General features: G+C 37.4%; 1 protein-coding gene across 2 annotated transcripts in view; it reads right to left on the bottom strand.

Moving 5' to 3' along the window:
* The window catches only part of LOC113649062 (VPS10 domain-containing receptor SorCS1), a 212,479-nt gene that overhangs the window by 36,741 nt on the left and 148,981 nt on the right, over window positions 1-26,757 (bottom strand). For both annotated transcript variants that reach the window (XR_003442055.2, XM_027156667.2), the window contains exons 4-11: window positions 20,067-20,225; window positions 14,275-14,348; window positions 9,831-9,895; window positions 6,273-6,391; window positions 5,788-5,877; window positions 4,347-4,526; window positions 3,703-3,849; window positions 2,249-2,351 (exon numbers count right to left, since the gene is read on the bottom strand). Coding sequence is in view for 1 of the 2 variants with exons in the window: in XM_027156667.2 (XP_027012468.2) it covers window positions 2,249-2,351; window positions 3,703-3,849; window positions 4,347-4,526; window positions 5,788-5,877; window positions 6,273-6,391; window positions 9,831-9,895; window positions 14,275-14,348; window positions 20,067-20,225 (937 nt within the window). In the remaining variant the exon portion in view is untranslated. The remainder of the gene's footprint in view (window positions 1-2,248; window positions 2,352-3,702; window positions 3,850-4,346; window positions 4,527-5,787; window positions 5,878-6,272; window positions 6,392-9,830; window positions 9,896-14,274; window positions 14,349-20,066; window positions 20,226-26,757) is intronic.

Here is a 26,757-nt window from a genome sequence, read left to right as displayed (position 1 = left end):
ACTGGATCTGGAAGGTTGAGAATAAGATTCAGTGTCCTGACAACAACTTACAATTTATTCCCAAAAGAAATTTCTTTTGTTTTATTCCACTTTTAATCTTTAGTGTCCATCTTTGCTTCTTTTACCTAGGCTCCTGTGTGCTCCTCTTTTTATCTGGCATCATCTGTTTTTTTTTTTTTGTTTGTTTGTTTTTGTTTTTTTAATTCTCTTCTCGTCTCTTCTTTTCTCCTTATCTCTTTTATTCTACTTGTCACTACTCTTCCTTTTTTATTTGACTCGTCTCTTTTTCTTTCCTTTTTACGTATATACGTTGTAAATATTATTTTATTTTCTAATAATCGATTGTGGTGTATTAGTGCATTACTGACATGCGGTGTCTCTAAGCGACAGGATAAAACAGTAGGTTGTTCAATCCAAAAATATAATTTGTGTTCTAATACTTTTAGACATTTTCACAATAAGCAGTGTGTATGCGGAGATTTTAGAAGTAGAGTAGTAAAAAAAAAAATAATAAGTATGCAGGGTGGGATTGTGCCGCTCTGTTTGATCATTAAAAATAAACAGAGTAGATACTACTTATACTACTGTCTCTATTGTTCACTAATGAGCACTAGAAATTCTGTGTTAATTTTTCCCCCTCTCCGCCTGCTACAGTAGGATTTGCTTATTAGCAATGTTTTCTCTGCTGTGAATTGTTGTATCAGAATTGCTTCGATGTGACTGATGTCGGGGGTCGTGAGCAGCCTGTTTCTGGAGATCTGCCTGTCTAACTGGAGATATTGATTAGCTGGATCTCAAATTGTGCATCGACTACAACACTCAACACTTGCATTAAACAAAGCAACGTTTGATTAGATCACTTCTGGTTTTTCACAACAAAGCCAGTAAAAACCAGTGAACGTTTTATTTATTTTTTTGACATCATCCGTTTTCAGTTTATTTAATGAATTCAACCTGCTTTTAAAAAGGATTTTTAAAGATAGAAAATAAAGCCCAAACAGACCATTTTAGAGATCATGTGACGGTAGACAGCAAGAAGGTAAAGGAAATTAGAGTAGTTGGGAATTTAAAGTGACGTGACATACGGCTAAGTACGGTGACCCATGCTCAGAATTCGTTCTCTGCATTTGACCCATCCAAAGTGCACACACACACCAGTGTATACACACACACACACACACACACACACACACACACACACACCTTGAACACACACCCGGAGCAGTGGGCAGCCATTAATGCTGCGGCACCCGGGGAGCAGTTGGGGGGGTTTGGCGCCTTGCTCAAGGGCACCTTAGTCGTGGCCGGCCCGAGACTCGAACTCACAATATTAGGCCACAACTTCCCCCCTTTTTTAAGCAGGAATGGAAACCCTGTAACAAACCCAGACACAGCGCTGGACGTATCAAACCTACGTGGTCTTTGGATATTGTCGCAATGTTTGGCATGTTTTGAGATGCTTTTTGACTCAATACAGCTGTAAAAATTGGTTACTCGAGTTAACTGTAATCTTCCTGTCAACTCAAACTCTTCTGGCTACACTGTGATGTCCTGCTTATCTACTGCTCACTAGTTTTCCACCCTATTCTGAGTAAAATCCGTAGACTGGTGTGCCTGAAAAACTCAGACGAAAGCAGGAAAGATCTAAAGCACTCAAATCAGCCATGGTACATTGTTCGAGGTGACATTGTTCATGGTACATTGTTCCTCATTGATGTTTGAGGTGAAGACTGAAGTTCTTACACAGAATCTGAAGCATTACACAGTATGTACTGCATTACTGATTGAGCATCACTACTTCACTTATTTTCTACCTACTGTAGCATGTAAAAAATGTGTATTTAGTAATGTATGTACTGTATACTGTATATTCTAATGCTTTACTCATTTGTCCTCACTAACCAGAGTCAAATAACAGTGTAAAAAATATAATCGATGGTAGAATTTATAGTGTTGCCAGACGGTAAGAACACAGCTGACTCACCCAAGATTGTTTTCTTCCTGAATCCTATAAGACTACTCTGGTCTTTTTTTTTTTTTTTTGGAAGGTACATTTAATGACAGAAAATTTACTCGGATTTCAAAAGAAACGTGCCGGGATTATAAAATGATTATATGACTCGATATTGTATGACAGGCGTGTATTCCAGCAGTGCTACAGTAGGTCTAGTTTTCCCCACAGGATTTTATTCTTTGAAGTTTTATTACTATTCTGAACTTTGGATATCGCCAGAGGAAATGCACTTACCTGATGCCACTATGATTCCCGGTGCTGAATCTTTGCTGGCGATATTTCCAGACGTATAAGGGTTGGCCGACACGTGGAGTTGCAGATGTAGGGAACAGTACGGCTACGATCAACACACACACACACACACACACACACACACACACACACACACACACACACACACACACACACACACACACACACACACAAACATTAATTTATGTCATTAACTGTGGTGATAATCAATATAAATTCTCTTTAAGTAGCTTCAACTAAGCTGTCATTCTATAGCCAGAAGGCCCTAATTTCAAATCCCACAGCAGCACGCACTCCCACTGGTTGCATCCCAACATTAATTTTGATTGGAATAACCTTTAATGGCGCAATTCTCATTACACGTCTGCAAATGCCAATGGTAACCACATGTTGCACTGGCAGTTTGGGGGTTTATTAAAACTTTGACATTTTCTGACAAATAACTCTATAATGGAGCTGAAAGCAAGGCTGGATGTGAGACCATTAATTAGTAAAATTTATCAAAGGGTAATTATTTTTTTGCATCAGGCATCCGAGTGAAGTAGACGAGTGCTGATGTGTCTCGGGTTGCTGAAGATGTCTTTAACTACATCAAAGACAAAATAATAAAAACAGAAAGCATCATTTGTCAATCAAATAGTAGAGTTGTTTGGAAATGTTTCATAGGCCAAACCGAACTAATATTTCCTCCTAGGATGTATTAAAGTTTTGGTGACAAAACTTTTGGTTTTCTTTGTATTGATATACAGTTTGTATTGTTTCAATTATCTGTACATTCTCAAACTTGCTTTTTTTGTATTTAACTAAACTCCATGATGCAAATGAAAAAAAAAAGATGACTAAATGGAGGAAATGACCAAATCCATGGCAGTGGATGCTAATGACTAGCATTTGACTAGAGGTCGTTGGTCATAACTCTTAACCTCTATAAAGACTTAAAGAAAACACTCTGGATTGTTTTCATAAACCAAATTTTCTCGTAGTTTCTCTTAAGCTCATTCTGCTTTTTCTGTAGAGTTTGATTACAATCAAATCAATTTTTCTTCCTTTACATTCACATGTACATAATTCAATTTGTGCAATAATGAGTCGTGAAAGAAGCAGTGCTGCTGAACTCCTTCGAGAATACAAGCAGCTCAATACTTTATGTCACCTGACCTTTTAGTGGAAGGTTGATGCCGTGCCATTGGACTTTGATGAGTGAGGGTGATGAGTGTTGCTCTTTTTGATGCTTAACTCTGACTACATTAGACAGGCGGCATTTAACAGGAGCTCTCAGTCTCATTATCACTCACTCTCTCTCGCTGTTTTGCTTTGTCACCCACCTTCCATCATAACTTACATCCTCCCACACACACACACACACACACACACACACACACACACACACACACACACACACACACACCCCCCCCTTTTTTCTCATTCTGTCTCACCAAAATGCAGTGGATGCTGTTCCCTCGTAGATCAGTAGAGGGCGCCTGCAGCAGTCTCCAGTCTCTTCCTTTATTGTACGTGATGTATGTCTTTACTTGGTCATCTAATTTCTTGTTGGCCAGAAACATCCCTTTAATTCCTGCTACCTACAAAAACGAGGACGAGGCAGAACAGGAAGTCACACCACTTTCAATAAGTGAGGACTTTAATCTGGCCGATGGCAGCAATTTTTAGCATATGCTAATGGTGATGGGTGGCGACCTCAATCACAGCACTGGATTCCTCTCTCCAGGCCGGGTTTACAGGGCGAAAGCTATCATCAAGTGGGTAATTATATTCCAGCGAGATAAAGTAAGACTGAGATTCGTGTTAGTCTATCTACTACATGGAGAACCTGTGTTTAGATTAACACGATCTAAGCTGAGTAGATTATGTGTTTTACATTAACTTCAGTGAGCTAGGACAGACGTTTGACTCGGGTCTATGTAACACTATTCACATTAACACTTAGCATTCAGAGCATTAAGTTTAATAGTAAAAAAAAATATCACCTCAGTGAATAAGGATTCATCTCCACTTTAGTTTGGCTGCTGGTCATAACAGATGAGTTAGTTTTAGTTTCGGATAAGTACAAATGGAATACCTCATATAGCTCGATCATAACATTGCCCTCAGGTCCCATGCTGCTCATAACATTCTCCAAAGCGAGTGTGTAATACACTCCTCCGGCCTCTGAGACGTACAGGTTATAAGTGTCGTTCTGATTCCACTCCTGAACCGCTGCCACCACACGGTTTTCATCCGTGCTGATCACGTGCAAGTCCTGCGAAGTAAATGTGGCTATAGGTATTTGCTAACTCAAATATAAATCACTTTTTCAATATATTCTAAACAGGGAGAAGTCTTTAGGGTAAAGATCTTCAGTCTTGACCACAAAGAACCCATGTGGCTGCCAACAAGAGTCCCACGTATTTAGTCAGTTCAACCTGGGCTCCAATCAACTATCACTGATACCTCCTTCTTGGCTGGCATGCAAACCTGCAGTCACACAGGCTCTTTGTGGACAAGATTAAAGACCTCTGCTTTAGGACTTTATCTACTAAATACACAGTTTGGAAAGATGTCTTCCATGAACTGAAATGTCTTTTATTTACCGCAAATAAAGTTCTAGTAGATCTATGTTTCTGACCTAATCTACTCACAGGAAAACAGCATTACTGCCAGTCTGAAAAGTATTAGTGTATTTTATTCTTGCTGTCTTTTATGGCTTTCTCCCAGATTTCAGCCTCAGTCACATATGATGGGTTTAATCAGACACATTTAGCTTTTCTTTGTCACTGTGATATTGTGTTTCATACGGACTTGACATCATCTTAGAAGTTCTAAGATCTATATATATATTATATAGTATATTAGTATATATATGATGCATTTACTTAAAATAATTCATTTGCTATATTTACATATAAAAAAGGCAAAACCTTTAGACTTAATTTGATTTTCTTTTCCAATCAAGCACAGTTGAATATAAATGTGGTGGCATGGAGTGAAGGGGCCATGTGGAGAGCCAGGCTGATCCTGCCCCGCTGTGCCAAATCAGATTAATAATCACGGTCAGGCCTTATTCTCTTTACCCAGCTCTGACACAGAACTAATATTCTTATTAGCTTCAAATTGAGCTTGTTGGTCTCGGATAACATTGAAAAGACACGCTGGCAATTTGTGAATTTCATCTACCACAGACCGTGCAAGTTTAGCTGTGCACACACACACACACACACACACACACACACCCACACCCACACCCACACCCACACCCACACCCACACACACACATCTGAATGCACTGTGGAACCTGATTGAATTTAACATATTTAATTGTTACATTAAAGAAAGTGACATATCGTATTTTATTTAAAATTAATAATACGACTTTTGCAAGAAACAGCTCAGGAGTTCCTAGACTTCATCTGTGTGATGGTGAGGATTATTAGAGACTCTGTTATTATCAGGAGATGAAGCACCGAAGATAAGCTAACAAATTTACATATATTTACGCTTGCAGTATATTGCCTAGATGTTACCTTTGGAAGCGTGTATTTGGGTAGCTTCATCGGTGTGAACAGCTCTCGCCTTGATGACACGTAGTAGATTGGCCGACCGCCTGTCGACACCTATGGATAATAGAGACAGACACAAACACAAGTACAAGAGGTTACTTTTAGACCAGGTGGCAATTTACCAGTGAGTACAAGCAGCCCTCTATAAATGCTGTTAGGTGCTAGAGACAATTTATCAGCTTGAAATTGCTTGGTCACTTTGTCACATCGAATCGCTTCCCGAATTTAGCCCACGCCGTATGAGCGTTATAGTTAGACAGGGATGAAAAACATACAGAACAAGATGATCGCGGGATGCCTCTGTGAACTTGCACAAAGCCAATTCTAGCTCTTTCTCATGGATGCCATCTTTCACTGTGGTGTTTTTAACAGTGTTGGTGAATCTGTCACCACTTCGGGGTAAGCCACAGCTCTATTCCCCTACCATGTCACCTCCGTTTATTACTCACCTGCACAAACACATACTCGTCCTGCACCACCAGAGAATTGGGGTCGATGTAGCCGGGGAAAGGTTTGCCCTTGTTGGCCTCCGTACAGTTCTGCAGCTTGCAGGTGATATACAGAGCCTCTGAAAGAAACAGTAATAAAAAAAATATATTATATAACGGTCTGACTTTAAAAGGAAATCAGGGATTAATGAGACCAACAGAGTGCTGCTAATATTCTTAAAATAATAAAGAACTTGGTGGAATAAATCTAAAAAATCATTAATGTGAACAAATACAGATCAAATACAGGTTATAAACAATAAGGGTAGCACAAATAACAAGATTACTGCAGTCACTGGCTAGGAATTAAAAATCTACAAATATGGATAATTTACAACAAATGCAAACAGATGAATAAAATCATATACGATTTTTATAATGTAAAATATGCAATGCAATCTTTCATATATTGATATGTTTCTCAAAAGAGCCTTGTTTATTAGTAGTTTATTACTTAGTTAATTTCACTCACTACTGTATGTACAGATACAGAAAGGAAATGATTTATTCACACTCTCAGGTCACTCACATGAGGATGGGTTCCATATTGATTCTGGTTCCTCTCAAGGTTTCCTCCTCATGTTTAAATTTAAAAAATATCTATTAAAATTTTATGTAAAATTAATTTTAATTTTATTCTTAATCTTTATGTTTCCGGAAAGCTACATTAAGACAAAGTATCTTGTTAAATACGCTTTACAAATAAAACTGAACTGAAAATTTTCACTGGATTAACAAACTATTTGTTCATATAGTATCAGATCAGACACCCTAAAACTCACACTCGTGTACCTAACAAATAATAAAATATGAGCTAGTGTACTAGCATTTCCCTAGTCAGATCGCTAGCCCAGCTAATGTTAGCGATGAACAAAAATTCTATTGCATGATACAGTAAATTGAGACAAGTTTGTCTCCTGTTAAAAAAAAAAAAAAAAATCACTGAGAAAATAATAACGTAACTAAAATTCACATACTGAAATAACACCTGTGACAAATACAAGCTAGCATACTAGCAGTTATTAAGGTGTGTAGCAAGCTTAGCCACAAGACAAATTTATTTTGCTTAATTTGGTACAGTCACAATGTATTCAGATTAAAGAGAGAAACATGGAGTAAATACTGAAATCATATTCATGTTTATATTTGAAAATTTAAGCTAGTAAGCAATTCTGAGCAATTCTAATGCTAGTCATATCTATAATACCTAAGGACAAGCTCTCCTTGAATACATACATTTTATTTTTAATAAGTATAAAGATGTTTTAGATTATGTTTCGTTATTTCCTGTGCATTACTCTACACAGATTTTTATCAAGGATGTCTGGGCAAAGTGCTACTTCCTGATCTATTGGAGCACCGCATGAATAAAAAAGGAAGTTAATTCAAACAGTGATGTTCGATGTTCACTGATGCTGAATACACATAATACAAGACTATTTTTTTTCTTTGATAATTTCTGAAAAGCTTAATTATATAGTCTGAATCTGACATGGCACTCAGGCAGCAGGTTGTTAATATGTGCAATGACAAGCCTGGACTCAGGCCTAATTAGCACATGTATAGTCCCTCTGAGCAGCACAGTTGGTGGTGTGTAAAAAGAACAGATCTTTACTTCACTTTATATAACATAATGTATATTCTTAGTGATTCAACTTACAGTCAGATGGAAAATGTGTTACATTCCACTTTTGGTTACTTTATTTGAAGGATTGTTTATGTTAATAATTCACTAGTGACTAGTTACTGAATTTTGATTAGTTTTATATTAGTAGTTTCAGTTGAAGCCAAATGTTAAGATACAGCATTTAATGCACACATTTTATTTTCTTATACGGTACATTTCCTGGGTATCTACTTCATTTCCATAAAAGTTTCTTTCTAAATAAAAGCTAACACACAGGTTAACTTTAGACTTTTACAGGTTTTCAATGCCTCAGATATTTACATTCAATTTGGTGGCATTGCCTTTAAATTGCTTAACGTAAATCAAACCCTTGCTGAAGCTAACAAGCTTCTCATAATACTCTAGAATTAATGCTAATTTTAACTGAGTTTGATTATTTTACCGACGTGATCAGACATGCTGTTCTATGGCATTTAAGGCAGGACTTTGGGATGGCTAGTCCAATACTTGGCATGGCTAGCCTAATACTTGTGATGGCTAATCCAATACTTTATAATCCTGATGACATTACTCTTCTGTCCACTCCTTCCCACCTGCCCATGACATAATGCTACAGTACCACTCACATGTTTCACAGTCGAGATTCGGATTCGGATTAAAAGCCTCACTCTCTATGAATACTATGGCCAAACAAAACGTTTTTTGTTTAATCTCATAAGAAAACATTCATCCAAAATGCAAGTCATCATCCTAGTGATCAACTGCTAAGTCATATTTAATGCTGGTCTTGTAGATCTTCCTTGTGTATCCACCTTTCCGACCATGGCGTATCAGTCTCTCTGAATTGCACCATAATAACAGTAATGCCTAATGCCAGTGGCCTCTTCCAGCCAAATAATGCACCCTGCTACACTGCAAAAAAAAAATTCTTCAGGAATGCTTTGAGATCAAGATGCCTCTAAATTACCCAGAGCTCAATCTGGGATCAATGATCAAGCATCATGTGGGATGATCTGGACAAATAAGACAGATCCACACAGGCTCAACCTCACAACTTTCAGAACTTAAACCACCTGCTGATGAGGTCTTGGTGCCAGGTTCAGACTGTGTGGTCCCAAAATTTCTGATTTCCACATGCATTTGAACATTTGATGCATGTAGAAAGCAAAGTAATGATGTCATTCAAATAGCACTAAATGTAACAATAAATGAAAAAAATCAAATAAAACATGTAATTACTTCAAAAATCATGATTAGATTTGGCACATTGCTGCGGTTTAAGAGGAATGAAATACTTTGGGACGGTCGTAATGATATCGCACCGCCCCAGTTGTTCATTATTTTTTTTTATAACCATGCATCTGGAGGTGTATTATTTCTCCCTGTTTTCATTACTTATCACAGCATGCATTTCCTCAAATCCGTATTCTATGTCAAATTTATCAATAAACAGTTACAGTGATGGAAAGCTTAGGGGAAGAAGCCTCACACCTGTCTGCTAAGGACATCCCTGCTTTTCTCGCTTGGCTAGATTAATAATAGAAATGATATCACGATGGCCCTATTGAATGTATAGTCCATCCGACCATATCCCTAGTGACCCAGCATTCAGCAGCAATATGTAGCTCAGAAATACCTCACAGCTCTCTGTCTGTATGTAGAGTCACCGGGTAAATGTCACATGGCCGTGGCCTATAAAGTGCCATTACTCTTAATTGCTTGAAGTTGCTGAGTGGCCAGAAAGCTGTGAAGATTTCTTTCTGTGCATTAGAAACGATCATATTGAGGTTTTAAGTGGTCTCTGTACTTGAATAACTTATTTGCTTAGTGAATGATGGTGATGATGATAGCTGACAGGTCAATGAAGTGGAATTAAAAGTAAACAGTCTTACGTGTCTCGGAAATGGTAGTCTCCAGGTGAATCAGCCCCGGTTCTTTATCCAGACCCATTTTAGACCTAATGTGTGTGTGTGTTTGTTTGTGTGTGTGTATATGTATTTGAGAGAGATAGATAGAGAGAGAGAGAGAGAGAGAGAGAGAGAGAGAGAGAAAGAGAGAGAGAAACTTTTATTAAATCCATATATGACTGAAGTGCAAATGATCTACTATGTAAAGTTTTGTATTTAACGCTATTTAATCGCCAACATTTAACGACCGGCTCTATATAAACAAGAGTTAAATGCACTAGCATAATCGATAGTAATTGGTTATATTAATGCTTTCAGCACTTTTTTTCTCATATGTGCTTTTTTTTAATTAACAAGTAACCGGTGCTGTTATACTACTGAAAAAACTCAGTACAAAAAACAGCCTTTCAACAAAATATAAACCTTGGAAAAACCGCCCAGATGTGCAATAGATAATAACCAGCATAAGTGGCATCACACTTGAGCCAGTGTTTCAGTGAAAGAAGCCTTTAGACAGCCTTGCACCATTCAATAACCTTAACCATTATTCTGACAGAAGTACTGGATACACCATGCAACCATTAAACCAGAAACCTTTTATTTTCTTTCTTTAATAAAATGTCCAAAGGCACCACGTTCCATTTTCTTCCTTCTTTCCTTCCAGTCTTTTACTTCATTGTTCAAAAAAAGGACTATAACAGAATCAGAGGGATGTGCTTCAGAAAGGCACACTGAAAGAGAAAAGGTATCCGCTGTGTCTGTATTTATAGGACAGTGTTGACAGTGTTCCCGAAACTACGTCCGAGTTTGTCCTTCATCTTCCATAGCAAACATGTAAGACGGATCTTGCTGGTACCTGTAAAGATTTCCACATCCTGTTACCATTCTTTTCTTTTCTTTTCTTTTTTAACCCAGTCAGATACAGGTAGGGGGGTCTGATTCAAGACCTGTCGATAAACTCTACTTTTCGATCCGTCTTCATTTCACTCATATTTGAAACAATATTTAGAAGAATGAGATTTGAGTTTGGATTAAATTGGGTTCTTTGGTGCTGAAAACCCACATCCTGAAACTGATCTCTTGCTGGAAAAAAGCTAATATTTGGAAAGTGACGGATAGACCGCTAACAAGGCGGCTTATGTAATTCTTAAATGCTAAAGAGATGGCAAATAAAATATTTATGAGTAAACAATGAGTAACAGGCCACATTTATCATACAGTTAATACACAGATATATTGGTCACAGGAACATTTACATAAGAAATATATTTTTCATGAAAATCAGGTTAGTTTGGGGAAAAAATTCCTATGAGAGTTCTGAGTGTGTGTAAATTCACGCATAAGGAAACTCATTAATATAAATCTCAGCTGTCATATCAAACTGTCCTGAGTTATTAAAGTCCACTTTTATAGAACACATAGAATAGATAAGCCTTCGTTTTGTCACGTACATTACAGCACAGTGAAAATCTTTCTTTGAATATCCCAACTTTGGACGTTGGGGTCAGAGCACAGGGTCAGAGATACTGGAGCAGAGGGAGTTAAGGGCTTTGGGCAAAGTTTGGCAGTGCTGCGGCTTGAACGAGTAAATTCATGCTTATCTTTTCAGTCGATCATGTAGCAGCAGCACAATAGAAAAAACAAACAAACATGTTAATAGTGTAAGAACTTCAGTTAATGTTCTCATCAGACATCAGACTGAAGAAAGATTGTAATCTCTGCCACCAACATACATGCCACGATCAAATTTGACACAATCGAGCTGTTGATCTTTTGAGATTTTTACACAATTGTGAGGAAAAATAAATGAATGAGTGACAGTTCTGGGATGGAAACACCTTGTTGATGAGAGAGATGGTTTGAGCCATCAGGAAAGATACAGTACCTCAATTATTCACTCTTTACAAATGTGCTGAGCAGAAAAGCATCTCAGAATGCAAAAAACATCCAACCCCAGCCAATAACAAGCTATCGTGTGCACATGCTCACAGAAACCGGTATCTTTTTTTGTCTTTAGCTGTCCAGTTTCAGTCAGCAAGTTGTTTTAGCCTGCATACAGGCAATCTTTAACCTTGTATTGATACTATTTTTTTTATTTCAGTGAATTTCATTTTGAAAGAGTTTTGTATGTGTCACTAAATGTAAATCAGCTTCACCTGAACACAGTTAAAAAACATTTATAAACATACACACACAAGCACGAAGAAGATCGTTGTTCACAACACGTTTTGTAAATCTGAAATTGAACAAAGAAATTATGTATATCATATAAATGATGCCTTTGCCGAGTCTATTTCACGATCCGTATCAAAGCAAACAATATCAATGCTCTTTAGTTTCTATTCCCCTCGATAGCGGTGCTGCTGACACTTGGGCTGAGTTTGTTAAGGATTTCATGTGGCTTCACTCTATATTGGAGCTCAGTACGGTCTGAAATCGCCCCCCGTCGCTGTTTGACAAAAGTGTTCACATTCCAAAACCTAATCGTGGCCCAAATTGTCTCTAAATGGCTGGATTTGACTGTTGAAGATTATGTGGCTTTGGATGAGATATCCAAAGTAAATAAGGCACAGATGAAGAAAGAGAAAGAGATGGATGGGGAGGTTTGGGGGAAAGAAGATCCATTTCCCTGGAGTAGAGATAATATATAACAGCTTGTCTTACCCTATATGCATGCCAAGATGTATTTTGCATATAGATAATCAATTTTTATTTTCATTATACTTTACTAAAGGTGTAATCTATTACAAATGCTATACATTCGGGTCCATAAGTATCTGGACAATGACATCATTTTTTAAATTGGGCCTCAATACACAACCACAATGGATCTGATATTAAGCAATCAAGAGCCGGTCGAAGTGCAGACTTTCAGCTCAGAGCAGGGATCCTTAAAAAATGTTGTAATTCCTTAATGTAATGTAAATAAGTAGCAGTAGTTTTGGCGAAGTAAAGAGAGATCACAGTTCACACTTCCTCACCAGGCTTGTGAACACGCAGGTCAAACTTCACCTAGATAAAGTGTGCCCAAAAGAAAAGTAACAGCTACCAGGTGTAAATAAGTGTCTGAGGTCCTGTATGCCTTCCGCTTCAGGGAATTGGCTTTTCCAGCTGAGGATTTTATTTGTGTTTGAGAAAAGCTGAGAAAGCAGAAAAGTGTAGTTTTCGGGTGAAAGTCAAAAATCATAAATTTTACATCTAAACTGTGAGGGGTGGCACCAGTGGGGTTTAAAGTAGAACCTCTTTGTTAAGCTCGGAACCCATAACTGTCCAAAGAGTCCTTGAGGAACATGGTTGTCTAAGAGTGTGCTTAAACATGACTCACTCATTTATTAAAACTGTGAATGGTTAAGGTTTAATCTACAGCCCTAGAGGGATTTTCAGTTTGTTTCACTTCATGTTCAGGCTGTTGTAATCAAACAAGCGCTTCTATGGTCTGATGGCTAAATCTGAGAGTCACAGCAGGAGCTTCTTCCCTCAGGCCATCAGACTCCTCAACACAGACATGTCCATTTATCAGATCCTTTAGGAATCCATAAAGACTTTTTTACACCATTGAAATTTACACCATGTAAAAATTGTATTACTTCTTCTTGTTCCTATTTATTCTTTTTTAACGAGTTCTTGAATTTAGTTCATTTATATGCACAGTCTATGATGGAGATGGTCAAACAGGGACAGAGCTTGAACATAAACTTGAGTTGTTAGGATTAATGTTTTTTGTTATGTTAATGTTTTTAATGTAATTTTTTTTTTTATTTTACTTGAAGTGCACCAAAAGCGTAGACTAAATAAACGTGTTAAACAAGGTTATCACAAGGGTTGTAATAAGGGTATTACGGTTGTTCAGCCTTAAATCCAGTCCCACAATTTTGTTTTATTCACTTGTCTCAAATTTATTGCCATTTGTGCCACAACAATGTCTCGGTCTTGGACTTTCTGTTCTTTTCACAAGTTTTACAAGTAGTAAGCTCCTCTTCTGGAAAACATCAGCACAATGCAGGAATGAAGCATAAAGCTTGGCCTTGAATAGGATTTAATGGTTTGTGGCCTCGATCTTGACTCTACCTCACTTTTATTTATTTAGACTGGATCTTGACTTAGCTTTAACCCACTTAAAACTTGAAAAATCAATCTTCAAAGTCCTGGTTTTGGGCTTCATGGTCCGAGATTCTATACAGAACTTCATAACATAAGGTTTCTCTTTCAGAGAGGTTTTTGACCAATTTGACCTTTTTAGGCAAAGCTTAAATCTTTAAACACTCAAACCTTAAACGCAATTTTTCCTAAAAAGATAACAACAGTACGGTGCCCTGTGGAAGGAAATCTCAGTGGAAATCTATGTTCATATCCTCTATTTAATTCACAGTGTTACAAAATGCAGGGCCTCAAAGTAATCAATGCTGGGTATTCAAAAGAAAGTGCCTACCAGTAGAATCGATTCGGCGCAACCCTTTCATGAACCAGCTGCCACCGTCGTCCAAACTCGACGGAGCTGTAAAGCTGCGGACAGAATGAAAAGCAGGATCAATTTGTTAGCTTGAATGAAAGGCAAATGTTGAGTGACCTTGTGTAATTATACGACGTATACATAACTCAAGTTCTTTGAAATAAAAAATAAAAAAACACAATTTTAAAATGCGTCCCATCTTTAAAAATAATAACCTTAGCCCAAACGATATTATTCAACCTTCCTGAATTCTATCTTAATGGAAGCAAAAATTTAAATTGAATGTTGGCAGCATGCATGGTGTTCTAGCTCACTTCTGAATTCAAACATCACATTATCCATCACCAAACAAGACAACAGCTGTGTTTATATCTTCCCAGCAGGCTTTCAGTGTGAGGGGGAAAAAAACTAAATGGGTCTTGAAAAGAACTTGATTTTTTTTTTTTTTTTTGGAAGGAAAAAAAAAACCAGCCATGCTTTATAACATGCGAGGGTGGTCTCGCCAGGCATAGTGAGACAGATCTAAAGCAGTCGGGGGTTTGTGCTGTCTGCGTTAGCAAGCCTGCGCCTCGCTAGGGTGCTGAAATCTCACAATATTACCGGCTTCCATAACCGCTACAGATGCCACCTGTGAGTGGATGGTTTCAAAATTATAGAATCATAGATAGGAAAGAAAGATGAGTGTAGGGAAATTGTGGGTTATACCAGAGTTCACGGGGCGTCGATGTGCCTCAATTTAATTAGGGTTACAACAAAAGCTTGGAGTTGTTTAACTGAGAAGATTGTTCTTAAACAAGGTGGTAAAAAGGAGCATAAGTGAATATAGTACCATTAATTTACTAATATAATTAAACATCTGTGAACAGAAATAGGGTTAATGAATACCTCTAGTCTGGAGATGTTACTTGCTTATGAATACATTATTTGGAATGAAAAGATATTGTGTTCTAAACAAATACAGATCAAAAAATAAAATGCACTCTGCATATTGTTTTTGTTGCTGTTTTGTTGTTGCTTGTTGTTTTATTAGAAAAACATGACAGAAAGGCTCATAGGGTATCTGGTTGGGAAGTCCCAGGACTGGGAGCCTTGTATGCAGCAAGCTGTGATGTATCGTGTGTTCGGATGCCTTTCTATCATGGGCAGCATTAACATTTTCAGTAATTTGTACAGTAGCTCTTTTGTAGGATCGGAAGAGACGAGCTAGGCTTTGCTGCCCACGAGCATCAATACGCTCTGGAAGCCGGTTGCTGGTTCACTGGTTGTTTGGTACTAACCACTGCATACTGGGAACATCCCACAAGACCTGCTGTTTTGAAAATGCTGTGATGCTCAGTCATCTAGCCATCACTATTTGGTCTTTGTCAAAGATCCTTAGGCTTATCCAATTTGTCTGCTTTAACACATCACCTTCGTGAACTGTCACTTCACTTGCTGGATAATACAGTATATCCCATCCCTTGACAAATGCCCATGTAACCAGCATTAAGATTAAGATGGCACAAAAAATGGTTGCATAGCTAGATCAATTTTAGAAATGGTAATTTTTCAAAAATAATAAATAAATAAAAACACCCAAAACATGCTTCTAATGCTACTAGCATTGTTTTTCACATGCTCTAGATGAAACTGTAATTCTGGGTAAGTAAAAATAGCCTGCTATTTTCAAATGATCTGAACTACTGTGGACATTGCAAAATTTGTTGTTGTTGTTGTTATTGAACTTCTTCCAGGTTGCACCGTGTCAGTTGGGTCACCACAGCAGATCATAGCACCAGCACAGAGAGTTAACTCTGCAGTGGCTGCATTAGTTTCTTGCTTAGGAATCATACCTAGGCCACGACAATGAGATCATGGGATCCTGCCCTCTGCTGGACTGCCTGGAGGCTACGTTGCAAAATGTTAAAAAAAAAAAAAAAAGAAAGAAAGAAAAAGAAAAAAGAAATAATATGTCAACACTAACAAATTACTCATTTGTTTGCAGGATAGATTTGGAGAAGGGATTTAATTAGTTTGGAGATAGAGTGTTTGTTTGTGCGGGTTTTCACATTTTTTTTTATGCGTGGGTGACTGTGCATGGTGCACAAACATTCAGCAATTATCCGTCAGTTGGACGATAACACTATTTGTTAGTGCTTATTCCAACTTAATTGTATTGGTGGTCTCTTCTCAAGGGTGAAGTCAATGTTAAATCTGAAAACTGTGATCACAGACCGTGACTAAATTCTCATGTTACACGATGCCTGCATGTCTGAGTTTTCCTAACATCTACTGTTTTTCTTTTGTTTTTCTTGTCTTGTCTCTGGATGTTCGTTGTCCTCCCTTTATATGGTCCGGTATATTTTAGTCTGTTCCAGAGGTGTGAAGGTGAGAAAAAGAAAACACTCCATAATTTATTAGGTCTGAAACAAACTTGGAAAATGCTCGACCAGAATCTTAATTCCAGATTACTGGGGTCTTGTGAATAGCTTTATTTACAACTGTGCTAAGTACAATACTGTACTAGCTATAGCTATTTGGAAAATTTAAAAATTATGAGTATAACATTAATATTACTATGCATATTCACAATTATGTGGTTAGAGATCTGGTTTTATTGCACAATAAAACAATTTTTATTGTTTTCCAAAGTCATTTGACTTTAGACTTTGAGGATTAATTTGAAGTTTATATGTAATGTGGTGACAGGGTCCACACAGCCACGGACAAACCGCTCGAACTAACTTACTAACCAAACTATCATGCCAGTGCTAAAGAGTAAATACCACTTCAGCACCAAGGACAGCGCCTGTCAGCGTGGCTGTGGGGTGGAGTCGGACAAGCTGGCCGTGTGAGGCCCAGCAGCCCATGGAGGTAGCGTTGGCTCTCTAGAAGAAACTAGCTGCTGGTTTCTTTGTTCTTGTAGCTATTTCCTGTTTTGGAAAAACTGTAAGAAAAACAATCCTAGCCAAGACGGAGGAACCTCCAGCCCAACACCTGCCTGCACACCCAATGTTACATGTCTCCCCCCTTTTCTTTCTGAATCTTGTGTTTTATCTGTTGCAAATAAAGTCTGTTGCACTGGTTCATCCACTTGACTGTCCCGTGCGAGTGTCTATGCTTGCCCCTACAGTTCAGCTCACTACATTAAGAACAGGTAAGAAGAAACAAACTAGTTACATTGGTTTAGTTTATGGTCCACCGTTAAAATAACTTAGATTATAAAGAAATTGTGTCATTTTTTTAAATCACAGTTACTGGCTAAAATATTACTATTACTACAACAACAACAACAACAACAACTAATAATAATAATAATAATAATAATAATAATAATAATAATAATAATAATAATAATAATAATAACCTATTTAAACCCAGAGGATTGTAGATTTTAACCAACAATTCAGATTATTACACATGCACCTAAAATGTCAATTAAATAGAATAATAGAAACAATAAATCTTAGATTTTTAAAGGTTAGATTAATGTTAATGCATGGAAATTGATCAGCTGAGTTTGACCTCAAATGTAGTTGCAGTGATGCTAAATACATCTGCTCTGGCTTCAACATTCATTGTGTTAGAAATGCAAACAGTTGTTTTTGCCACACAGAATCCACAGCACCACCAGCACCATCTGGTCCCTCAGGGCTCTTTTCACATATGGCCAGTTTGGCTCCCAGCATTGTGGTGTACATTTGATCACTAGATGCAATGTTATAACATCAATGCAGCCACACAGCTTGGCTCACATAACAATACACAAAGTGGACAGCAAAAGCCAAGCTGGATATCATGCGATGCACAATATGGCCAAAGTATGTAGATAACTGGCCATGGCCCTCATATGTGAGCCTACTGCAAACATTTGCCAAGACGTCGATGGCACACGATGTCTAGAATGTATTTGTTTATTTTAATAAGACAGTGCACAAAGCAATGTCCATGACGAGATGATTTTCCAAGTTTTGACTAAAGGAACTGGAGTGCCCAGCAAGTCTTTGTTAATCTTTGATGCCTCTTCGCTCACCATTTCTGCCAAACAACAAAAAAACCCACAGCCATGTTCCAAAATCTAGAGGAAACTCTTCCCAGAAGACAGGCTGCAGGCTGATATAGCAGCAAACATGGAAAGACTCAATATTAGTTCCATGCCACTGGAATAGGATGTTCAACAAGCACATAAGGGTTTTATAAACTATAAAATTCATAAACTATGAAATTTGTTATAACTGTGGCTAAGCCGTGAGAAGGCCAACCACAAAAACTTGTACACTGGATAAGGAGAGCATCAGTTGGAGAAGCAATCAAGTGGCCAAGGGTAACTCTGAGAAACTGTTCACAACTAAGTACTAAACTAGAATGCTGTGTTTATGGAAGAATAGTGAGCCATAAAAGGCATGTTAGAGACTTAGCAAACATGTAAATGGTTTTCAAATCTGATTCAGAATAAAACGGACTTTGGCACAAAGCATTCCTTTTGTCTGAAAAGGCATCATATGTGATTGTCATCAGGATGGATTGGGAAAATGGTCAGAGATGAAGGAAGTCAAATACATTTCCAGGTAAAAAAAAAAACTGTTCCTGTCTGAAAGATACTCGAGACTGGTCCAAAGGTGCATCTTAAAACAAGATGATGGTCCTAAATTAGAAAGGTTCAAGAACCTGAAAGTAGAAGAATGGCAAAAGCAGACAAAACCCAGACCTCGATTTAAATCAGAATATGTGGCTGCTCATCAAAAGACCCTATGTTATCAGACAGAGCTTGAGGAATTATGCTAAAAAAAAGAATGAGAAAATACTGTATATGAGAAAGCAGATGTTTGATGCTGATAGAGACACATCCCTGAAGACACGCAGCTGTAATTGATGCTAAAGGTGTTTCTATCTATTTCACCTTTAAATGTCAGACATCAAAAGATAAATATGCCAATTAAATCAATTTCAATTCAAGGGTGTAACACTACTAAGAGGTCCAGTTAGAGTAGCTCAGATTTTTTGCCCAGTCCTCCAGAAATATATCATTATTTGTTTGTTTGATTGATTTTTTTCACTCGACTACAGATGAACAGTGATTGACATTTAGGGCCATAAATGTATTTTATTTGAAATCCCTTCACATGAATAACATATTGTATCTATTGAAATAATAAAGTTATTTATTTCCTTTTAAACCACGTAGCGTCCTGGTGGTCAGGCGGAAGGATCCTGCGTTCTCGTCGCGATTCCTGGGCAAGAAGTTAACCCAGGCACTGAAGAGTTAACTCTCAGTGGTATTCCTGGTGTAAAACCTGCGTCAAATCAAATATGTGGGCCAAATTTGCTGTGGTGACCCCAAAACAGGGAACAGTCGAATGAACAACATTTTCTTTCAAAGCGCACTGTTTATTGTAGCTTTAAATGAGCAGATAAATATAGTGAGTTTCCATCAGTAATGTGCAATTTGGTGCAAAAATGGCTAATAATAATAATAATAATAATAATAATAATAATAATAATAATAATAATAATAATAATAATAATAAAGAAGAAAATATGTGAATAGATATTGGAGACACTAAGCCATATCTCCTACACTCTGATCTCATGAATAATGCTGAAAATTTTCCCGCCATCTTTTGAAGCTATCATGATTTTTCCCATTTAGCTGCTTTGTTATTTGAAAATCTCTGCTTTAAACTGCTATCGTAACACTGACGCAATGCCTAGTGACAGCCCCTTGCCCTTTTGATAACTTTTTGAGTTACGAGGCATAAAACTCAAATTCCAACTTTGAAAGGGTCACACACCTTCTGATCGTGGCTGTAGGCGAGAATCCAATCCTCCTGCTCAGGATGGAAAAGCAGGCTGAGCACATAGAAGCCAAGGCGGTATTTCTGATACGTGGCTCCTTCATCCGTGCTGATCAGCAGACTGTTCTCCACCTCCGGGTCTGTCAGCAGCATGATCTGGATCAAAGTGTGATAACATCAAAACAAATCCTCTCAGTCAAATCCTTGGAAAGTCAAATCTTCTCAGTCAAAACACTTTACCGTGAAGAAAAACATGGTTAAAACTGAGACAAGGATAGGAGGTGTCAGTGAGCATCATGCAAATCCTAACTGGACTCCAGAAAATTTCATTTATGGTTAGCGACCTTATCTCTTTTGGGGAAGAATGAAGTATACAGCTTCATAAATCTGCCGTAAGCGATAAGTAACATCTGCAGAACCTACGGTATGTTACCGAACAGAATACAGACGCTTTGGATCAAATGTTAACACCCTGCCAGCCTATCAAATAATCCTGAATTGTCATCAGTTTATGGTGTGTTAATGTTTTATAGATTCACAGCGTTTGGCAGATATCCTTATCCTGTAGTCTCTAACAAAACATATCCTCATCCTCATCCCGGTAGGTCCGGGTCGAAGAATTTTAATGTTAAACCTTATAGCGAGGAAGTACAGCAATAAATAATATGTAGAGGAGGTTTTTTTTTAATCTAGGTTATTAACTTTTTCTGGTGTTTAGAGAAATTATAATCTCTTGATGATCCTTGAACCTATCACTACTTCAAATCTAGTTCATATGGACTCTGTTGATATACATTATGACCTGTTGTTGAAAGATAGATAAACATGTTGAGACATGCTGAGAATCTGGCTAAAGGATGAATGATAAAACTATTCAAAAGTAGCCAGTAGTTATTTCTTAAAACCCAAAAGAAGCAAAATGAAATAAAAATCCATAAACAAAAATAAAACAATTACATTATTTGTTTGCAAGTCTGAGTATTGTTAAACTCCAGGGTACTTTTTAATGTGTGGATCAGATGTTTCTTGCTCGTTTTGAGAGGTATACACTGTATTTAGTGCACAGCTGTGGGATCTCCACTTTATTAAGCTGCACCATGGTTCAGTTTCTTATTGATTTTTAAGATCATCTCTGCAAAATTAACCCATAAGGTCAATGTAGTTCAATTGGAAAGAACGAAATACACCAGCCCTAAAGTCTACATGCAAAAAGCTTGTTTTGAAAAATACCAGCTTGTTTTGGGCCAAGAAGTGCAAGCTACAGATATGCAGACATATGCACTATTCTAGAAAAAACAGAATTCTAGAAACGCTGAAAGTTTCAAGATAATGTCAAAGGAAAACTTACAAATGTCTTTTTAATTCATTCCTATTGTGTGAATTATTTCAATTCAATTCAAGTTTATTTGTATAGCGCTTTTTACAATAGACATTGTCTCAAAGCAGCTTTACAGAACATAAACATACAGTAGAGCAGAAGGTAAACAAAATGAATGATAAAGGAAATAATGAATAATAAAAGAAAAAGAATTGACAGAATAAAAAATTCTAGATTATTATTAGATATAAATAGTTCACAATCTGTATGTATTTATTTGTGAACATTTTAAAAATGTCAGTGTATACTGTTAAAGCTAAAATTACCTCGAAACATTACATACAGTTTGCCAACTTGAAAAAAAAAAAAAACATTACTGTTCGATTTTAGAACATACTTCACTTCTAATATTCATACACTAGACGGTAGGGTACATACTGTAAAGCGTAGTGTGAGTGCATAATGCGTACTCAGGGTTCAGTGATTATGCAAGCTAATGAAATGCTTAATAATAATAGTTAAAGTCATCATTTTGTGATCGTTCCTCAATTTTTGAGTGTGGAATTTGTGTGTCCATGTCACAACCAGGATGGAAGGAGACAGACCCGTATGCAGGATAGCTTCAAATGAAAGGGGTTTAATAAATAATAAAAGACAAACAGTAAAAGACGATAACTACAACAATACAAATGACGACACTTAACAGGGACTAAACGTAACTAAGGGTAAACGTAACTAATTACTCCGCGCTGCATTCAGCAACGCGGCTCACTTAAATACAAAAGACAATGAGATACGATTAGGAACAGTTGTGGAGACAGGGAGGAGCAGACGAAGGCGGGGCAGACACGTGACGAGGAACGTAAACAAAGGCACATGGCCAAGAGTCCTGACAGTCCATAAACCCAAACATTAGAAAAGATGCTATTCTACTAGCAATGCAATAACACTTGGAGCAGACCAAAGTAACAGATCTGACAGCATCTGAGTGAGGTGGTGTCAGTTCAGATCCAAGTGTGGATCAAAAGCAATTTGACTCCAAACCAACCTACTGTAGGGACTTAACCAAATGCGCTGTGTATTTTGAGTTTTGGTATTTCTTGTAGATCATTCTCTAATCATAAATCATAAAATACATTTTCATCCCTGCTTCTACACACACACCTACACACACACACACACCTACACACATGAACATATACTGCATGTGGCAGGCATTTGAAAGCTTTTTCACTAACACTGATGCGTAAGTCTGTCTGCACACATGCGGCTGATTTGTTTGTATTTTTCATTATCACCTCAGGGAAGGTGAATAAACAACAGATTACATGGTTAGATCAATGGGCCGTGGCTGATTTTTTAAAAAGTTTTTAAAGGTCAGAGCTTCAGTCAATTACCTAAAACAATAAAATTGCATCAGTCAAATAGTAAGACTTTCTGGCCCCCTGCCTTCACTAATCAATTTGTATCTGTAATCAAATTCCGTTCATTTTAGACCTCCTGCTACACCTTATGCATTTATGTTAATGCTGATGATTCATCATTAAGTTGCAAAGTTTAGTAGCAGAAATGAAGACATGAAAAGTCAAAAGTTACAAAGTATGATAAATAAGTGCATTATCATGTACATAAAAATATAAGACAGACTGAATGTAAAAAAAAAAAAGATAAATATGTGGAGAAAAGGAATTCAGTCACTAATTCTTCTTCAGTAAAAGCTTTTTCCTGGTCAGCGTTTCATTGGGGCTGGATCTTATCTCAAAAACACTGGGTGCAAGTCAGAAGACATCCACAATTCCTATAGCCAACTCTCAAGGGGAGGAAACCAGCGGACCCGGAGGAAACTTACACAGACATGCAGAAATCCATACAGATAGCAACCTTGTTTGAGCTCAGGATCAAACTATGGACCCTGCAGCTGTGAGGCTGCAACTCTACCCACTGCACCACCATGTACCCAGCTTTGCATTCATTTGCATTCATTTACTTGACTCTAGCTTTTATGACAATCGATATAGAACTGATGGAAAATAAAATACAGGCATACAGTTGAACAGTTGCAGTTTCATGGCCTTACTTGAGGGCCCAAAGGCAATGTGGTGATTACATTTCAAGTCATTAGCATAAATCCGTAACAACTATTAGTGCATCTGAATAAGTTGTGCAACATTTTATAAGGTACACGAGTTCAGGCAACGATGTACACCCTGGCTGAATACACATTAGGACACAGATGACTCAGTTTCTAGCAACATGCTAATTTCTTTCTCAGACACTGAAAAAAAAAACAATAATGTTTTCCATGTCATGTAAATGTATCTTAAATTAAACATGTTTTTGTCATGGTACGTCAAGCAGGATTGCAGACCGGTTCAGTGGGCCTTTTCAAACTATTCAACTTAGTCTTTAGTCATTTTAGGACATAAAGGTTAAAAGAGCTACAACAATGCTACAGAGATCCTGACATTTGAAGACAAAGTTGACTTAGAGTTTGTCAAGAGTTGGCGAGCTAAAAAGCTACAAAAATGACCATAATTTCAAGTAAGTTAAATTAGTGGGCATTAATAGTGGGCATTTTTGCCTAACGTAGAGGGATTTTTAGAGGGCAAACTTTCCAGTTCTAGTTTCAGAGCCGGTCCTTGAAATGGCTGACAATGGCCCTGTTTAGTGCCCTGACTACTGAACTATTGAGCTGATTGAGGTGCACTCTAAGTTAGCAGTGAAATTTGTGTTCTCTGATATGTGACCAAAATGAACAAGTGGCAGATTCTTAGAAAATGGTTGTAACCTTTTACAATGCCATTACTTCAAAGCAACATTATAGAAAGCAATATCCCCTTGGTATAAGGATCTACATGCAACGCTTAAGAGTAACCTCAGAGGGACAAATTAAACAATCTCCCTTACCTCCATTAAATAACCAGTGATATGTGGATGTTTTATCTCATCTGACCTTGTAATTATTCCCATTTGTCCATCAGGACATGTGCATGGAATAAACGTTTGCTTGGTTTCATCCTAATATGTATAGTATATTTGGTTTTTGGTGTCAACATTTGTCCCTTTGTCAGTCTTTTTTTGTTCTAAAACACAAACTTTAAAATGCAGCATGAAAAGTAAGTTTATTCACTCAGTTTTATGACATGAAAACTAAAATAAGCAAGCTAATACAGAAAAAAAATAAAATCTGACATTCCAAGCTATTAATGTTTTTTTGCACTCAACAGATGCTAAGCAATAACAAAGTTCAGCACATATGCTCAGATGTCTCCGTGTTCCCTCACTATGGATTCTTCTTTCCACACGTCATTACGCCTCCTCACTAACTGAGGTCACCCTCTAAGAGTTTGCCTAGCTGTTAGCTCACCACTTCCTGCTTACATCCATGTTGTAGCATATAGCAAGCCTTGTAAAGTCTCGCCAAGCCCAATGTCTGTGCAATATAATATTCATATGTAAATATGGAAGAGAGGCAGATGATACAAGAAAGCAAATAAAGCACTGTGAGGGAAGAAAAAAACAAATCATTAATTATATCAGGTTTCTTATATTAACGGTGATGATGGAATAAATCAAGTTAGCAATTAAATGTCATACACATCAACGTCCCAAAAGTCATTAAAGACACAATTTTGTCTGAAAAGTAAAAATGTAATCTTACTCGGAGGACTTCAGTGGTCTTGAAAGGACGTCACTTCTTTCATTAATGCACTTTCAGTCCTTAGATGTCTATCCACCCCTTTTCGTGCTTCTAAAACAAAGTACCCATGTCCTCTTGTCCCATCCCTAGAGCTGCAATACACTGCGTATTTGTTTTCCATTGGAATTCATTGCCTGGTGCTGTTCTTTGGACAAGTTACGTATAAAGTAGATCAGTAGTGCAGAACCATCCGTCACGAGGACAAGCTAATACTAACAAATGCTAATACTTACAGGTGTGAAACAATTTGTCAAGCAAGACCTGCTGAAACGAACCAGAGTTGGTACAACCCAAAACACTAACACATCAGTCAATGCTGGAGAAGCAATAAACCTGTCTTCAACGTGGACCAATCAAAAGCAGCCTTCCGGTGTGTACGTCTTAGGTTATTAGCTTGAGCAGGTGAGACTCACGTTGTCATGCTGTCATCAATATTATATTAGTATACAGAGTCAAATGATACTTTTTCAGGGAGGAGAACATTCTTCTCATGTAGAAGTTGCATAATGTCATAATATCTATCCGTTATGAGCTGTTGAGATGAGCAGACGTGCTACATTTGGAACAGTTAGAATGAGGAATGAACCGAGTGGTGTGTAAACTGCTGAGGCAAATGTATTTCTCCAGTTTTGTGTTTTTATTTAATTTTGTTTTTGTGCATATAGATTTGTGCGTATAGATGCAATCTATTGCAATCTAAACATCTTTATAAACCGCCAAATCCAACAATTTTATATATATATATATTATTGAAAAAATTTAATTGAAAAATCCTTGAAATATTTACTCTGAATTTCAGTTCCATAGTATTGTTATGTCCTTTTCTTGTCCTTGTTACTGAGTTACTGACAGCATGCATACTAGCCCAAGGCAAATTTTATGCAGAACGAAAGAAAAGTAAAAAGTCTCTCGCAAACATTTTCATTTGTTTTATAGCTATTTTTGAACTTAATAAATTCAATTGATTGTGTAACTATAGCTCAAGCTACTCGTTCTGAATTCGATGCACTACATACATTAGTTAGCTGATTAGTTACATTAGTTAGCTGAAGATTTTTGATGATTTAGCTGATGATCTTTGCTAATTTGCTTTATTAGCATTCACAAGCAGTCTTTTCAGAAAAAGGAATACAAGAAATGAAGGAAGGTTTTGTGAAAAGACTCAAGAATCTTTTCTTACTAACGTACTGCAGTTCAACATGTGAAGAGAAAATGAATCCAGTAGCTAGTCTTCCATATTGTCTTGAGTGTCATTCAAAGACAGAACACCACAGCTCATGGCTGAAATGTTGGCCAAAGACCTCTTCTGTCTGCTTTGTGTAAAAAAAAAAAAAAAAATGTTTTGACAAATCATGTCAAAATCTAAGCTCCTGCTTCACCACCACAGATCTCTCCATTGACAGAGAAACTGCTTCTGCAATCTAGTCTCATGCTCTCTTTGTCAGTAACTTGTGAATAAGGTCTTTTAAATTCTGCCACCCTCGGGAATCTATTCTCTCATCATCTGCAGGTGGCATCTTACTCTTTTCCAGTTTCCATTCGTGCCTTATGTCTTGCTGTTCAGGAGTGTAGACAAGACGCAGCCATGACAGAATCAGACACTCACCTTAACTGACTTCAACTTAATGCCAAATGTGGCCTCTCACTGTGCTCCCAGAATCCAACTATTC

This window comes from Tachysurus fulvidraco, chromosome 18 (genome assembly GCF_022655615.1).
Source record: "Tachysurus fulvidraco isolate hzauxx_2018 chromosome 18, HZAU_PFXX_2.0, whole genome shotgun sequence".
Taxonomy (NCBI): domain Eukaryota; kingdom Metazoa; phylum Chordata; class Actinopteri; order Siluriformes; family Bagridae; genus Tachysurus; species Tachysurus fulvidraco.
Note: the sequence above shows the minus strand (reverse complement) of the source record. Positions and strands in the feature narration are given on the sequence as shown.